The following is an 18,551-nucleotide window of genomic DNA, read 5'->3' on the forward strand; positions in this document are numbered from 1 at the left end:
TTACCTCTGATAGCACAATAGTTTAGGACTCTTGGGATAGCCTTACTGTAGCTGTACACTGCATGGGTATGAAGTCAAAATGTCAGAGAACTTAAAAATCAGTAACACACTATAAAACTCAGTCATGATTGAACCTAGCGATATTCTGAACAAAAAGTGCTCACCCACCCCGTACCTATTTCTATCGCCTCAAACTGACTGATAACTGGCTTCAGAGACAAAGTGACAATTCTGGAACCTTATTATATAGGTAGTATAATACAACACATGGTAACAAATTTTAATGCACTAACTCAGGGGTGGGCAAAGTACGGATGCAGGTCACATCTGGCCCATCAGACTTTTTAATCTGGCCTCAAGTTCATGCTGGGAAGCAGAGTCAAGAGCTTGCTCTTTGTGTGCTCCCACCAGGAATGGGGTTAGGGGTTTGCTTTGCCCCATTCCATGTGGCTCCCAGACACAGGAGCAGCCAAGGGGCTCTGCACACTACCCACACCCCAAGTGCCAGCTCTGACCCCAACCTTCTGTCTCAGCACCGATCCCCCTCACATCCTCCAACCCTTTGTTCCCAGTATAGTGCACCCTCCTGCACCCCAAACCTGATCCCAGAGCTTGTAACCCCAGCTGGAGCTCTCACCACCCCTCCATACAATTTCCATCCTAAGATGTGGCCCTCAGGCCAAAAAGTTTGCCTGTCCCTGCTCTGAGTAATGCACTTGACTAATCTCTAAGATGAGGGGGCCTGACATTTCTCAAGCTGTCCCAATGCCTCAAATACAGTGGTTTTCTGACTATATTTTTCTAGTTGACTAATAAAGAAGGGTTCTGGAAACATCTGAAGTAAGGATCTTGAGAGTCATGTAAAGTTCGGGCATCATCTCATCAGTTTAAGTATTGTTTGGGAAAGAAAATGCGGAGGTCCATGGTCTTTTGAAATCTGACACCAGCATGATTAAACATTTAGGATAAAATATCACTACCACCTTTTCCCCATGGAAGAAAGTAGATTTCCACGACAGTTTAGAATCTCACTAATTTTCCTGGCAGAGGTGGTAGTCCCTCGGAAGTTAGTGGAGAAAGTAGTTGGAAGGAGGTTCCCAGAAAGAGGGAATTCATAAACTATGGAATAGGCATGAAGCAGTCCTTTTACAAATTCTAAAATATTACAAAGGTTGAGCATTGTATAAATATGTCCTGGAACTGGCATGTTGAAACTGCAACTAAGTGGACCCTGACAGAAATAATGATAAGGCTCAATAGCATGAGCTGAAAGTTGCAGTCCAAAATCTTGGGAGTAGGAGCTTCTAATAGGTTTGCACAATGTTGTGAAGCCTAGATGTGATTTTTTCTACTTTGAATTGTTCAATTATTTTAGACTCACAGAGTTTAAGGCTAGGAGGGACCATCAAGTTGGCGCTTTTGTGTGTCTTAAGTGTTTAAATTTCACCAACTTATCCCTCCATTAAACTCAGGAACATGTGTTTAACTAAAGCATAAGTTCAAGAGAGGCATCCAGTCATGATCTGAAGAAATGAAGAGCTGGAGAGTTCACCACTTCCTTTGGTAGGTATTTTTTCCAAAAGGTTATTCACCTTGATTGTTAAAAATATTGAGCATCATGGTGGGCTGGATCCGAACATTTGACAGGCCACAGGCCGTATTTTGCCTGCTCCTGTCCTAACCAGGGTCAAACTGAGGATGACTGACTGAATGAGTTTCAGAACCTTTCTTGGCACTATCATGGGGAGCTATTAGGGTAGAGAACCAGCTTATAGAGGTTCTGAGAGAGTGGGTTCTCTGCGATAAGACAGCTTTTCTGGGAGCAGAGGAATGTCTTTGCAAATCTGACACTCCTCTCAAGCACTGCTCCAAAAGCAGAGCTTTTGCCAGCTCTGGAGTGGTGCATTCTGATGGAGAAAGATCAACATATGGGGCAACAGTCCAGGACGCAGCTCACATCCAAACAAAAAACATTGTGTTCACCTGTTAATGGACTACGCCCTTCACACAATAAGCATAAGATGGGGGTTTAGGCTCAGCCTTTAGAAGAAAGGTGCTTTGATGCAGAGTAGTAGTCAGAAGAAAGAAAACAATGTTAAAAGTGGAGAATTGTTAATAGGGCATGAAATATCCATAAACTATATAGATTGTGGTAAATGCTAACATGTAAAAATATTTATAAAATGGATTTGATAAAAGGTGATTACAATATATCCGGGTCACATTGCTGAATTTCTGTCTCACTTCCACTGGAAGTAAAAGAGAACTGAGAGACACTCAGACCTGCTCGTCTGTATATACCAGGGGTTCCCAAACTTTTTGACACAGGGACCAGTAAATCCATTGACAAACTTTCAGAGGACTGGTAATGTTCATTTGCATATTTGCATATTCATTAATCAAATGATGAATATTCAAATAAGTTGTTTCTGATCCTCCCAAAACCCCCAATGCCAGCTTTAGCAAAGCTTCTGATATGGTCACCCACAATATTCTTGCCAGCAAGTTAAGGAATATGGATTGGATAAATGGACTGTAAGACATACAGAAAACTGGTTAGACCAGGGTTTTCCAAACTTTTTACTTTAGTTGGAAACCTTTCTCTCCCTCCCCCCCCAATACTGCTTTTTGCAGCCCAAAAATATAAACACATAAAAAACAAACTGAGAAAATACCAGACATATAACATGTCTGGTATTTTCTCATTTGGTAAGTTGTATTATTACTAGATGTATCAGTTTGTAGTTTTGAACTGCCTGGCTGGTAAATGTGCTCAGGCTGCATGAGTGTGTCTGCCAGCCAGACAGTTCACAACTACTCGAGGGATGTGTATGTGGGGGGACAACAGAATCCCCGGGCCGGACTAACTCATGCTTTGTGCTTTGCGGGGGGAGGGGGAAACAGGGGCAGCATCTCAAGATCTACATATGGCCGGGTCAGTCCCACTCCCCGCAGTCCGATTAATTCCTCCCCCCTGCTCCTCCCGCTGTGCCTCTGGCCAGCCCCACTTCCCCCAACTCCCTCCCGGGCAGCCAGTTCTCCCCCGCTTCTCCTCCCAATCTCCTTTGGCCAGCCCCACTGCCCACATCCAGCCCTCCTTCTGGCGGCCGCTTCTTCTCCCCCCCCCCCCCCCCACATCTTCCCTGGACAGCTCCCTGCCCCCAACCTCGCACCTCCTGGCAGCCCTGCTTCCACCGGCCCCCCAATCTCCCCAGCCTGCCCAGATTCCCCCATCCAGTGCTGCTTCTGGTGACCAGCTCTCCCCTCCTCCTCACCCGAGAATCCCCTGGTACCTGCACCTTCCCTTAGCCCTACACCCTCCTGATGCCTCCCCCTTCCCTTACTGCCCCTGCCCCCTTTGTCCTCTCTTTCCCAATACCCACCCCCTCAGCACTCTCTGCCCTATCCCCTCCTGCCCCTCTGTGCCCTCACACATGACTTACTCCATCCCCACCTCTCTCATGTCCATCCCTTCTTTCAAGTCTTCTCCCAGCACCTCCCCCTCCAGCCCCCAATGCCCTTCCCCTTTCCTCTCCTCTCCCAGCATCACCCTGTCCCCCCTCCCACTGACACCTCCCCTCCTACTCGTTCCCTCATTGTCTGCACTTGGCCCCCTGGCATTTGTCTCTCTGGGTATGTCTACACTACCACCCTAGTTCGAACTAGGGTGGTTAATGTAGTCAATCGAAGTTGCAAATGAAGCCTGGGATTTAAATATCCCGGGCTTCATTTGCATCTTGCCGGGCGCCACCATTTTTAAATCCCCGGTAGTTTGGACTCCGTGCCCGCGGCTACACGAGGCACAGAGTAGGTAGTTCGAATTAGGCTTTCTAATTCGAACTACCGTTACATCTCGTTCCACGGGCATGGAGTCCGAACTATCGGGGATTTAAAAATGGCGGCGCCCGGCAAGATGCAAATGAAGCCCGGGATATTTAAATCCGAGGCTTCATTTGCAACTTTGATTGACTACATTAACCACCCTAGTTCGAACTAGGGTGGTAGTGTAGACATACCCTCTCTCCTGCACCCTGTCACTTGGTGCCTTCCCCTCCCAAGCCCCTTCTCCTTCCACTCCTCCCACTCCGCACAAGCCTGCTGCCGCCGCTGCCACCTCCTTGCCTCCTCCCAGGCACGTTCCCTACCTTATGCCTTCAACATTGCGGGGTCAGAGGCCGCCGGAGCCAGCGTGGCCCCGCCACGTGCCTCCGAAGACTTTTAAAATCCCGGGCCGTGACGTCACGTCACGCCCGGGTGTCCTCCCCGCCCACATGCAACGCTGCACATAGGCAGCAGCAGGCAGTGAGGAGGAGCCGCACATGGCGGGAACGCTCTGAGGGCAGGGTGGGAGGACGTGGGGGGGGGGGCGGGGCCGGGGCCGGGGCCCGCTCCAGGCAGAGCCGGGGCGGAGACACAGCTCCACATATCGGTGGAGCAGGGCCCCCGGCTCTGTAACTCGCCGGCACTTCCGGGTTCAGAGGTGCGGGGCCAGCAGCCACCAGGCATGCTGAGGCCCGGTATTTTTTGGGAAACGCTGGTATATACCCTCAGATGGAGGGGGTGGCACAGAAAGATATCCAGGGTGCAGTCACCGCCCCCTATGGACACTGCTGAGAAAAAGATTCCAATCCAGCCCCTTTTAAAACAAGCTAGACAAAGAAAGTATTTTCTGATTTGCTGCATTTCTTCCATTCCTTCTGGCATACTATGGTCTTTACTAAATAGTCAAGTGGATGGGAAAAAACCCCCAGCCATATAACTGAATTAAAAAAAAAAATCATATGAGCATAAATCATTATATGCAAGAAAACAGCATTGACAACACAAATAGAAAGGTGGCTATAAAAATTTCAGAAAATCCCTGCTGAAAAGCCCTGGCAAATTTAAAAATGTTCTATTATAAACAGAATTTTGCCCATCTCATTTTCTATTCCTTTTCTATCAGTAATGTCTTCTATGACTGCAGTGTTCATCTGGATGGAAAGAAGAGATTTCTCTCATACAGTGTTCATCAAAAACTTATTCTTCACTCATAAAATTCTTAAGATCTAGTAACATTAATTAGTAGGGAACATAATGAGATAGTTATATACACATCCCAGCAAACTGGAGCTTTGGTCAGCTTAATAAGGACCCCAGGGTAATTAAGCAGTTTGTGATGCATGTAAAAATAATAGAACAACCTGCCTTAAGATTCAGGAACTTCAGGGGGTAGCCGAGTTAGTCTGTTACAGGCAAAAAAACAACAAATGGTCTGGTAGCACTTTATAGACTAACAAAACATGTAGATGGTATGAGCTTTCGTGGGCACAACCCACTTCTTCAAATTACCTCTACACCAACGTTCCACACACAGATGGATTACAGGCCATCAGGAACACCATTCCCGACATCAACACTGCACACCTGTTTACAGAGCTCTGCGACTTTGTCCTCACCCACAACTACTTTCAATTCAGAAACAATTTCTATCTGCAAATCAGCAGCACAGCCATGGACACTCACATGGCACCACAATATGCCAACATCTTTATGGCGGACCTTGAACAACGTTTCCTCAGCTCTCGCCCCCTAACACTCCTACTTTACTTACACTACATCGATGATATCTTCATCATATGGACCCACGGAAAAGAGACTCTTGAAGAATTCCGAAAGGATTTCAACAACTTCCACCCTACTATCAACCTCAGCCTGGACCAGTCCACAAGGGAAATCCACTTCCTGGACACTACAGTACAGTTAAATAATGGACAAATTTCCACCACCCTATATTGGAAACCCACCAACCACTACACTTACCTTCATGCTTCCAGCTTCCATCCAAGACACATTTTTCAGTCGATACAACCAGATTTGCTCCGACCCCACAGACAGAGACAATCACCTGCAGGATCTTTATAGAGCATTCCTAAAACTGAAATACTCACCTGGGTGAAAGAAGAGCTTTCATTGGCACAGCCCGCATGATACCATCTACATGTTTTCTTAGTCTATAAAGTGCTACCAGACCATTTGTTGTTTTTTTGCCTTAAGACTGGTATTCATGCTCTTGTGTCACTATTGGGAACATTACACAGACATAGCTGTGGCAGGATTCACCTACTACAGATCAATTAAGTATATCGAGCATAATCCCATGCTGTTTAAATGTTAACTTAATAGTGATGATTTTAAAAGGCAAAAGAATAGACCTAAGACATGAACCAGAGATCACGTAAGGGAAAATTCTTTAGAAGGAAACCCCAGATCAGGAGCTAAGTGAAAGTGGGCCAACTGCAGAACTGGAAAGCCAAAGAAGAGCATGAGCACCTGATGACAGACTGATGTCAGAATTGCGGATCAGGGAGAATGGCTGCATAGAAGAATACCCCTCCTCTTTTGAAAACAGATGCCTATCCTCTTAACCAGATTAACTGGAAAAGTAAGACAAGTTTTTAATTATATGGAGAAGGGTGATGCTAAAGCAAACAAGAAAAGTAACAAAACTATTGAAAAGATTAACGATGTTCCCTGAAACCTATCTACTGATGTACTGAAGTCTCATACTATTTGACAATGTTGCTCATTTTAATATGCACAAAAATGTGTAATTTTATGAAAAAATGGATAAGAGGGGTGGTGATTAAAGGTGACTATGGAAAATAGTCTGATCTAAAGGCCCAGGAATAACTGTTATGGGTAATTGTAGATGAGGTAAAAGCAGTCATCTGCGACTAAAAATAATCATTTTATAGGATGCAGAAATTCCTGATCAATATGTAGAATCAAGGGCCAAATCCCAGGGGGAGAGAAATCCCTTTGTCACTCTGGTTAAGCAAGGAGACAGTATTGAAAATAAACCTAACCCCATCTTTCATAATTCCTCCTCTACTAAGGGAGCCCAGAGTTTAACCCTTCACACATTAAAATGAATAGCAATTAATCTGTCATTAGTATGGTGCTCCCAGCCACATAAAACCTAACTGCCCAAGACTCAAAGTAACCCCATTATCACAGCTCCAAATGCCCCAGCGTATGCTTTCCCTTACTGCTTCAGAGGCAGTGGTCTAGCAGGGAATTCTAATTAATTATATTAGGTCTAAAGGACATGGAAGGTGGAGTGGAAGAGGTCCATGGGTTTGTGCTAATCCTTTAAAAGTAGAAGCTATTTCGAACTGTCAAACAAATCAGGAAGCTACTACCTAACATTTGTAAAGGGATTTAGCGACAATGTGGTTCCTGTAACTGACCTTACAATAAAGAGGGAACCAGACAACGTAATCTGGACTGAAGCCTGTTTAAAAAAAAAAAAAAAAGAGGCTTTGTCTAAAGGGCAAGTTTTAGTCAGCCCTGATTTCAGCAAATCTTTTATACTGTCTACTGATGCTTCTAATATTGGATTAGTTCCGTACGTATGCAGGCTGGGGAGGGGCATAAAACAACAGTGTTGTGAGCCATCCAACCGAACTGTAAACCCCACATATAATGGAAACCACTTCAAGCCAGGGGCACTGCAAATTAAAGAGCTGCTTTACTATAGAAATTGTTATCTCCCACCCTGAAAGAGGAGGTTGACTAATTACCGGACAGGCTATAAGTTGATTTTACTGCAGGAAATTTTACATATCTGGATTGAGAAATCAACAAAACAACTAAAGACTTATTGTTCTGCTCTCCTGCCTTTGACCCAATCACCTGAGTTCACAGCTCAGAGCACTTGGCAGGAAGTGAATAAAAAGAAGGAACAAGGATCTCTATTTTGCTTGGACTCAGAGTGGGAAGGAGGCAAAGTGTTTCTAGATATAAGAAAGATATCCCCAGCAGCTTAGCCTGGGTTAGCCATAAAGGAAAAACAGAGCTTGCTAATTACAGGAGCCCTTATCACCTCATTCATGTGTCCATGGTTGCTTGCTTTAAACTTGTAAATCTCTCTCATTTCCTTTTCCTGTTTAATAAACCTTCATATAGTTTACTATATGATTGGCTACAAGCCTTGTCTTTGGTATGAGATCTGAATCACAATTGACGTGTGGTAGGTGACTGGTCTGTCGGGATCACAAGTAATTTGAATACTGTCAGGACTGATTGTTGGTGCCACTGGAAGTAACCAGAAATAATATTGCTTTGTCCTGCCTGGTTTTTCTCGGGATTCTTGGCAGTATAGGAAAAATGTATATAACCATGGTAATGATCATTGAACAAGGAATGTGTCTCCCCCCACCACCACTGTGCTAGCTCCAACCATCCCTGGAGCAATTCTTCTGGAACTTTTTGGTTTTTTTATATGAAGTGGTTCTACGATAGGCAGATTCGCTGCTTTAATAGAATGTGGCTTATGAAGCCAAGTAGCTCGCACTCATGGTCTTTGGAGAAAATATCTGCTCAGACTGTCAGTAAGCCTGTTTTGTGCTCCAGGTAGGGGAACATCAGACAGGGAGACATGATACATACACCCATTCCAGCCTCTATGCATAGGCAGGAGTATCTTGTCCCTTCTTGCTTGCTGATAAAATCAACTTTTTCCTGGTGACTGATATGACTACGGCATGCATTCCAGATTAACTGTAGGAAGAGTTTGCACCTTTAGCATTGAACATTCCTCTAATATATTGATATGGAGACTATAGTCTTGCAGTGTCCAGGCAGAGAGGAAATTTTTTTTTAAAATTAAATTTTAAAATTTTAAAATTAAATACAGGTTTATACTTTAGACAAATAAATTTCTTTAAAACTATATTTGAAATTGACAACCTATAAAGGCTAATCTATTAATCTTCAAATGATGTAAAACCAAAAATATTAAATAGCTATTACATTAAGAAAATTTTCTGCCAACTTATATAGGAAGTTCATTGAACTGGTACAAGTAACTGTTAGCACCTAGTACCATAGTTTGCTGAAGTTTTTAACGCTTTTTTGGCAGCAACAGTCTCTTCTGCAAAGAGAACACATTTTCTTCATTTCAGTTTATTCAACTAGTTTTGTTTGTTTTTATCCTCCACTCCATAGATTTAAAACAAACAAAGAATCAAACAAACAACCCACAGAGTGAGAGGATGAGATCTATTGGTTCTACTATCTTGGAAGCACATGGTGACCAGATAGGATTAATTCAATTTACTAATTATAGTTAGTACTTCCTTTATTTAATAAAAGTTAGTTTTAAACGCAAAGCATGTTTTCATAAATGTCTGGATAATCCAGAACATTTAAGGTAGCTCTGTTCAATTTTGTTTAAATCAATATGCTATTTTTGTGCACCATTAATTGAATTTGAATTTCCAGCCAAATAGGACTAGATACCAATTGCAAATAAAAAAAAATTCAAATAAGAAATGTTACACTCAATGTTTTTTAGCTTTTTAATGCTAGCAGAATCTACTATATAATTGCTTAAATAAGTGCATAGAAGTATATCTTGATTAGCCGACAGAAGCACCAAGCATGGACCATATGGGCACTGGTACCAAAATCTCTAGTCAGCAGTGCTTAGGTATGCTCACACATCTGAAATGGAGCTTCCATAAGGACAATTTGAAGAAAAAACTGGTATGCTTTGATGACACAGATCAGCTGCAACTACAGGCAGTCCCCGGGTTACGTACAAGATAGGGACTGTAGGTTTGTTCTTAAGTTGAATCTGTACGTAAGTCGGAACTGGCGTCCAGATTCAGCCGCTGCTGAAACTGATCAGACCAGGGGGACGGGGAGCAAAGCGGCGGAACACGCGGGCAGCGGACAGCCCAGACGCATCTGGGCTGTCCGCTGCCCGCGTGTTCCGCCGCTTTGCTTCCTCTCCCTGGTCTGCTGGAGACCAGGGAGAGGGAGGGCCCCGTTCGTAACTGCGGATCAGACGTAAGTCGGATCCGCGTAACTCGGGGACTGCCTGTACTGCCAGGACCTTTGTAAACACTGAGCACTGTTCACAGGGGTGATGTATTGGTAATGTCCAAAGCCAGTAGTAAACCTAGGCAACTCCTGTGTGCTGGGTATATGTCTAAGTGAAAATAAAGCTTCTTTCTGGTTTTGCCCACAAAAGGGCATGATACTATATAGTGGTTATTCTCTAAGGTGCTACAGAACTACTTGTTTTTAAAGTTACAGACTGACACAGCTACCCCTCTGAGTCTTTTGGGTTGACTTCTAGGAGAGAGGGAGTTTAAGTGACAGTTGGTGCCAAGAATCTACGTAGCTGAACAATGGGTTTGTCTCTCAGGAGGGGATGCCAGAGACAGTGTACATGCTCTGAGAATATGCTTGCAGATACAAGTGAGGGGCAATGTCTGGGCTCCACTAAGGCTCTGAAGGCTTGAGAGAGACAGCAGATGAGACCAGAGAGACAGCAGATGAGTTATGTCATAACGGTCGAGTTGAGTTGCCACTTGTTTTAGGATTTTCTCTGATTACGCCTATTTAAAGGTTAATGACGGATGATTAGTAATGAAGTCTTTTACAGCATTCACATTTCTGTACAAATTAGATATATTTTTAAGTACAATTTCTTTAAAATAAAAATTTGAAAAATTATTACAGTAAGAAATTATTTTTATGCATGGGAACCACAAACATACATGCAAGTCGCAATCACTTCTATTTGGGGATGCTGCTGCCCTTAGGTTTACTGCATCCAAACCTTATGGTTGTGTCTACATTGGGGCACTTATTCCGGAAAATCAGCCACTTTTCCGGAATAAGCTGCGAGCTGTCTACACTGGCCCTTGAATTTCCGGAAAAGCAACGACGCTCTACTGTACAAAATCAGCCGCTATTCCGGAAAAGCTACGCTGCTCCCGCTCGGGCACAAGTCCTTATTCCGGAACACTGTTCCGGAAAAGGGCCAGTGTAGACAGCCCAGTAGTCTTTTCCGGAAAAAAGCCCCGATCGCGAAAATGACGATCGGGGCCCTTTTCCGGAAAAGCGCGTCTACATTGGCCACAGATGCTTTTCCGGAAAAAGGGCTTTTCCAGAAAAACAGCCTGCCAATGTAGACGCTCTTTTTCCGGAAATACTTATAATGAAAAATATTCTGTTTTAAGCATTTCCGGAAATTCATGCCTGTGTAGACACAGCCTATCTGATGCAGTCACTTGTAGGTAGGGCTGCCTGATTATTATTTGTTATTAATTATTTTTCTTCACATCAATAGTACCTGAAGGTCTGAACAGAGATTAAGGTGTAATTATGCTGAACAATGTACAAACACATAGTGAAAGAAGATCACTACTCCAAAGGCCTTGCAACCTAAATACACAAGACAGCCAAAAGGTGGGAGAGGAAATGGACAATGACTTGCCACAGGTCACACAAATCTCCTGGCTCCCTTTGCCCATGGGATTACACTGCCTCTCTGCTGCACCCTTTCTTCTAGGTTACCTTAGTTTGACTAGAGCTGAACAAAATAGTTGACAACAAATGTATTAATAAAGTAACCTTTTTTTCCTGTTCCTGACCTGTCTACAAACATAGAGGGGGGAAGTTTCCCTGTCCGCACATTGCAGATAGATGACAATTCAAAGACAACAGGGAAGAGATACACAGAGGGAGTAATGAAACACAAAAGGACAAGAGAAAGAGGAAAATCAATCACAGAGCAAGTGTTGCCTAAGAGCAGCTCATCCAGGATCACCTGACCTACGATAAATTAAATAAATATTGAAAATGAAACACCTACTCATGACATTTGATATTTTAGACACATTTTTTGCCTAAATAACTTGGCAGAAGCACTGCAAATGACATTTTTAGCTATTATAAAACAAAAGAAAATGAAAAAGAGTTAGCAGCTACATCCTTGATAATCCATAGTTGTGCAAAGATTTTCAAATATATTTAATTACTTGCTTACCATATGTGATTTTCCCTTTTTCTTCTGCATCTATAGCTTTAAAAAGGTGTGTTACATTAAGCTCTGACACACCCAAGGCAGTCTTCAGAATGCAAGCTAAGTCGTCTTCTGTTATAGTTCCATTTTGTGATTGATACATCTATGAAATAAGGCAGGAAGGCAAATCATTGCAAAGCCAAGTACTAATTTTCAAAAGAGCAACACATTTAAAATAATGTTATATGGGTAAGCTTTCTTTTTGAAAAGTCAAATTAATCTCAAAGTGATAACAATCCAGTGAGAGCTTGTGGGTGGCGTATCTGAAATAAATGAAGACTAGACACAACCAAGTCATTAGTGAACCACTGTATACTTAGTGAAAAAAGACTGATAAATCCTTCCTTGCTGGATGCTGAACTGATGATTTTTCATATATAAAGTACAGCAACTCTACTGCTTGAAATAAAGGTCAAGAAGAAGAACTGCTACTAATAGTAGTGAATCTTTGCACACATACAGTGCTTTCCATGTGAGGATCTCAGAATACTTAATAATAGTTAATTAATAAAGCATCATAAAACTTTGTAAAGTAGTTGATTAATTCCATTTTACAAACACGGAGGCATAGACTTTGGAGCCCGACTTGAAATTCATCAGGACTAATTTTCAGATGTATGATAAAGATATTATGCCACAATGGGAATAGCCGATGAAACAAAAAAGGTAGAAAATTTTATATAGTTAAAAGGAAATACCTTGTCACACACAAATTAGTACAGAACTCACTGCAACAGGACTTCAAAAGCTTAGCATAATCAAAAAGAATTAACTATTTTATGGATAACTTATATAGTTACAAGAGCATTCTTACACTTTCCCATTAAAAGTCTAGCTACTTCTGGAGACAGAATGCTGGAACAGAAAAACTAGCTTGATGTAATTCATAAATGCTCAGAGGCCAATAATGAAAGTAGGATTCTGCCAGAAGGGGTTGGAAGAGCCTCATAGCTCTTTGCTGGCTCAGACAAAGATGGTTCTCAACTCCTGTCTCAAGTATGAAGGCTAATATTGTCAGGCTCAGGGGCTTGCCTCAGGCTATATAGATCAATTGAAAGATAGACTTTAGAAGTAGCTCATACACAAGATTTCTACGAATCTTGCAGTTTCTGCATTATACTTTATCAATATTATTTGGAAGAAAGAAAAACTTTCACACTTGTTGCTAAATTTCTTAAAGGATCCATATTAAATGTAATTTTAACTTATAAACTATGTACTGTAACTTTTCACAAAACTTTGCATTCTCATTCTGTATTCAAACAGTGAGACTTGGGGATACACTGTGCTATTTATAAAATAACAATAAGTGGCTCAAGCCTTGTGTTAAGTGCAAGACTCAGCCTTCACAATGTAACCGTGACCACCAATTCCACAAAATAGCCTAAGAAAGGGAGGCATGCAACATCTTGTAAGGAGCCCGGCTCACACTCTCCCCTCTTAGTGCTGCCCTAGAAGGCCAAAAAACATGAGCTGTGGGAATTCTGTTGGGTGTATGCCAGAAAATACAACTCCAGGAATAAGAAACCTATTAGATGAAGCCTTCAAAGAAGCAGAAATACAGGCAACAATTTTCGCTTTCTTCTTCTGAATCTCCATCTCTCACCCACCTACTCCTGTCTTCATTCCTATTTCCATTAAAGCTAGTTATGTTAAATCTCAAGTGATAGAGCCACCACCATAATAATTTTTTCCAACCCAGGTAATTTAAATGAGGATTTAATCTTTGCAAAACTAATTAGGATTGTCAAAATGTTTCAACTGACCCATGAGTATGTATCTTTGAGCAATGGTCCTCAGCACATGCTAATTTGTATCAATGTGTGAGCAACTGTCTTACTTATAAGTGGTACTTATTTAGTTGAAGGATCTCTTAAAGTGAAAGGTTTCAATATTTTGCTTTAGAGTTTGAAAAATGTATCAGATGCTTACCAGCCAGAGGTAAAACCTACCAGACACAGCAATCCCAAAGATGGGAAGGTATTCAATACCAAAGTCCAATGATAGCACTCTAGTGTAAATCCAAGGCCCCCTCTCCTTTAGTTGCTAGAGAAGGGGGAGGTGCTGGAAATGCTGCCAAATCTTTGACCATGCTTGAGAACCTCTGTTACCAGAGGGTTTCATGGGAAGATATACAGAAGTGATTCCCCCCAAGTCAGGGGGGGCCACTTCAGAAATTTTTGAGGTGGTCCCAGGCCACCCTGGAAGGGGCAGGACCTCAGGCGGGAGAGGCGGGGCCAGGACACTTCTGTGCTTCATCACCCACAGATCCTGATTAGTCTGGGGATGGGGATGGGGAAGCACACAAAGTCTTTGCCCTCCACCCCCCCGAGAGAACTGCCAGCTGTTCTGAAGAGCTGGCGATTCTCCTTCTAGGTACTTGTGCCCCTAGCAATGGGAGGAGACTTTGCGTGCTCCCCACTGCTGCCCCCAGGTCAATCAGGGCCTGGGGAGGAGGCGCACGTGAAGTTTCTCACTCCCTGCCCCACCCTGAAAGGGGGCACCATGCTTGGAGTCAACGGCCAGCTGATTGGCTTGGGGACAGGGGAAGCACGTGAAATCTCCTCCCACCCTGCACCCCTCACAGGACCAATCAGAGCTTGGGGGCAAGGGAAGCATGCAAAACCTCCTCCTGCCTTGCTAGGACTGCATGGCACTGGGACCTGGGGGTGGGGAAAGCAGCAGGGCCTCTGTGGGATGGATCAACTTGCTTGACAGGCCGGGTCTGGCCCACAAAGGCCCTTTTGCCCACCCCTGCCCTAAGTGAATGGAGAAGGAATTCCTTACTAGAACACTGAGGTATACCTTGAGCTGGGCTTTGGGATATCTAGTGGATCCTTCCATTTTTATGGTTGGGTTGGCACATGCATCCTGATTGGCAGGGACTCCAGAACACCAACCAACCCCTGGATGTTCCTAGGAGGGGGCTTTGGCCCACAATGCCAACGCCTACCTTAAGGCAGTGAGATAACTTGCATACACATTAATCTTTTCCTGTAAGTAGGGAACAGAACTACTTATTAACAGAATAACATATTGCGGTCCTGTTGCTTTTTCTCACAAATGGCTGAGCCATGGAGCATTCATTTGCAGATGTATCTGATTCAGGGATTCATGTGCCTTTTCCTTTAGGTTAGATAAAATTGCTACCTCAGCCTGTTCAAGGGGCTGGATGTGTACCAACAGAGATACTGCTTCTTTAAAAGACTTTTGCCAGGTACTATACTCTGGGGCTACGTCTACACTGCAGGCTTCTTGTGCAAGAACTGTTTTGTGCAAGAGTTCTTGTGCAAAAGGTCTTCCACAAGAGTGCGTCCACACTGCCATGTGTTTTTGCGCAAGAGATGTGCTTTTGCGCAAGAGCATCCATGGCAGTGTGGACGCTCTCTTACACAAGATAGCTCTGATGGCCATTTTAGCCATAGGGCTTTCTTGCGCAAGAAATTCATATTGCCTGTCTACACTGCCTTCTTGTGGAAGAGCTCTTGTACAAGAGGGCTTATTCCTTGTGGAGAGAGGAATAACTCTTCCAGAAGAAGCCCGGTTTTCCAACGCTGTACTGTAAATTTACTTGCACAAGAACGCGCGTGCAGTGTACACACTGCAAGTTTTTGCACAAGAACAGCTGTTCTTGCGCAAAAAGCCTACGGTGTAGACGTAGCCTGGGGGGAAAGTACTCCACAATGCTTGGTCACCAGCAAGCTGTAACATTTTAACAAAATCATCTTCGGGCAGTGTAAACACTTAACCTGTAATCTCCACATAGAGTGTGCACAGAAGAATCTTCTATTGGTACAACCTGATTGGCCACCAAATGTAGTATTTTAATGTCTATGACTACTCAGTATGGTATGGAGTATCAGGAGAAATGCTATCTCCAGAGTGCACCTCAAAATATAATTCCCGGAGATATGAGTATTGGTGGAATATTTCCAGCTGAGCATAAACTCCTCATCAACAACATCCCCATAGCAGAGAAAGGAGGCTCCAATTCAGGTTGGGGCTGGGATAGGTACAAAGGGAACAATTTGGGTAAACACAATGGATGGAGAAAGTCTGTGGGGCCTGGGTGTGAGTATTGACCATGACCAGGGCTTGCCAAGCGGCGGCAAGCCCCACTCGCCAGCCGCGTGGTTTCATGCTGTTCTGCGCATGCGCAGATCGCTCTGCACCGGCTCTTCCGGGTCATAATCTACTCGCCTGTGGCGAGTAGATTACATTATTTGTTGATATTTGTCGAGCCCTGACCATGACTGACTTTATTGTTTGCATGACAGTGGAATGCAGGTGACCACCCTTCTTGGTGAGTTCTGAAGAGATTGCATCTGCTGTGCTGGTTGGCCCTAACTCAGGATATGACGATAATGCTCCTAGCTTTGTCCTGCCTGTGGCACTAGAGTGGGAGCATTTCTTTTTTTTTATTGGTTTCAGTTAAGAAATTACAGCCTCACTCACAGTGGATGCTTGTGACACCATGTCTTCTAAGCCCCTGACAAAATTGATTATGGTTGGATAATCAATTGTCTCCCCCCCCACCCCCCCGGTATGTTGAAAGTATATGCTACTCCTCTGTCTCATCTCTTTAATCTGTGTCTCTCCTCCCCCACCCCCCAGTTCTGTGTCAATCTTTCGATCTTCCCACTACTTCAGAACTTCCCTCTTAGCGGTCAGTTTCCACATCCAAAAGAATGGGGTTAGGTTTACTTAACTTCTCCTCCGCTACCACTGTACTCAGTCCTCCCCCTCCCTTTCCTCCGTTCTGTTTGCCAGTGGCCTTTCACTTTAAAATAATCAACTTCCTCATTTAACTTCTCCTGCTGCAGCAGTTTCTGTTACACAGCAATGAGCTGTGCTGCCCTGATTCTCCTAGCTTCTTTGCCCAGATGCTGGTAACTGGTTCTAGGGATTGTTCTGTCCTTTGTGGTTCCACCATACTAATAGGGACAGGAACCACTATTTGGCTTCTTACCTCCCCAGGAGCTCTCTGTGGGACAGCCTGCACTTCTTTGTACACTTTCCCTCCTGCAGCTAAAATGCTTTCTTTAGCATTCAGCTCCTGCAACCTCCAGAATTTGTTGGTTTGCCTTGTCTTTCCCAAATTCTGTAGTATTTCAGGCATTCTCTAATCGCCTAATCAACACCAGCAGCAATTCCTGGTCGCCTTCCGGTGACCTTGAGCAAGCAGAAGCCTTAGCCTGCCAACAAAGCACTATGTACTAAACATCCTTTGAGTCTGACTTAGCTCTAATCTTTTTTCCAGTTCCTGTCTCTCTCAGTAAAGCAACTGCTCCTCTGTAGAAGCATGCAATAGGTCTTTTAACTGCTGAGTAACTTTTCTCTCTTTTTTGAGAGTCTGCTGTGTCTGGCTGTGCCTTCTTTTCAACTTACGTGCCAATGCATTACATGCCAAAAACATACATTAAACAGTATCTCTTTCAACTCTCTAGTCTTCCCTTCCCTTTCTTTTGCCTGCTTCAACCTCTGACAGCCTCTATCAATTTACTGAGTTTTGGTGTTTGTTTCTCCTTAGGGGGAGGAATGAACCAAGGGAAGACCACCACAGTTTACAGGTGTAACCTTGGGAATCCAAAGTTCTGAGGGCTGCAACTGCAGACTGATAAAGTATCTTTGAAATGTATTTCAGTTTCACAGGTTTAAAATTTGAGGTACAGAGCATTGAGCATAGCTCCATAGCTATAACCATCTCAAACCACCAGGCTATATCTTCTTTGCAACGGCTAATTGATCTATGTAGACTCTGCTGGTTTGCAAAGAAGGTTCCCTGATGTGCTTCAACGTTTTATAAATAGTACCATACTTAAGTATACCAAGCAATCTTGAGTGCACACCAGACACAGCAGACACAGCCAGTGCACACCAGCTGTGTCTGGATCAATTAATGCACAACACATCAGTGTACTTTGAAACTCACACCCTTGCAGACCACATTACCCCACCACATACAGAAGCCCTGAGACTGGCATCTCTTAGGACACAAAATGCTAGCAAAAGGCAGCTAGGTTTCAAACAGGAAGAAGTGGTCAAAAAGGGTCGAGAAGTCTTTAAAAAGAGGAAAGAAGAATTACAAAAATAAATGTAAAAATATGTAAAGTAGTGGGAAATAGTAGGGTAAATGTTAGAAATGCCTATTACCTCTTGTCCTGCTGCTGGGAAATATTTTCCACCTCCCCTCACTGCTCCTAATGAAAGGCATATTTACTTTTTCATACAAGGCATTTTAATGAATGAGCAAAGCTTTTGAAGATATAAGCTCTTTCAGGATGTGTATTAGTAGCCTATTTGTGCATTTTTCAGATGGATGAAGGTACTTAGCATCATTCTTTATTCTCCTGAACTATGGCAGCATATCTCTTTCTAAAACCTTGCAATGTTGCAAAGCATAAAGTTACCAAGAGAATGGTTTTAAGAATTTTTTTTCCAATGGACAACCAGTCATCCAGTTCACAATATGTCCAGCTGATTGCTGCATCAAGTGACTGATCAGTCACCTCTTTCTTATCTTCTAAAACATTTTGCTCTTTAAAAATTTGCAGTTCAGATGTAACGCTTACATGGGTCAACATAAAACACCAGAGGAGCTGTTGTAATTAATCTAAACTTTAAAATTAGATACTTAATTATACAGAGAGTGGGATCAAAAAGATTGAGATGTCATGCAAAATACTTG

General features: G+C 43.3%; 1 protein-coding gene across 5 annotated transcripts in view; it reads right to left on the reverse strand.

Moving 5' to 3' along the window:
- Positions 1-18,551, reverse strand: part of LPCAT1 (lysophosphatidylcholine acyltransferase 1) — a 124,972-nt gene that overhangs the window by 8,844 nt on the left and 97,577 nt on the right. For all 5 annotated transcript variants that reach the window (XM_089776453.1, XM_089776454.1, XM_089776452.1 and 2 more), the window contains one exon: positions 11,828-11,966. In XM_089776453.1, coding sequence (XP_089632579.1) covers positions 11,828-11,966 — 139 coding nt within the window. The remainder of the gene's footprint in view (positions 1-11,827; positions 11,967-18,551) is intronic.

Source organism: Pelodiscus sinensis, chromosome 2, assembly GCF_052426305.1.
Source record: "Pelodiscus sinensis isolate ZL-2025 chromosome 2, ASM5242630v1, whole genome shotgun sequence".
In the NCBI taxonomy this organism is placed as follows: Eukaryota; Metazoa; Chordata; order Testudines; family Trionychidae; genus Pelodiscus; species Pelodiscus sinensis.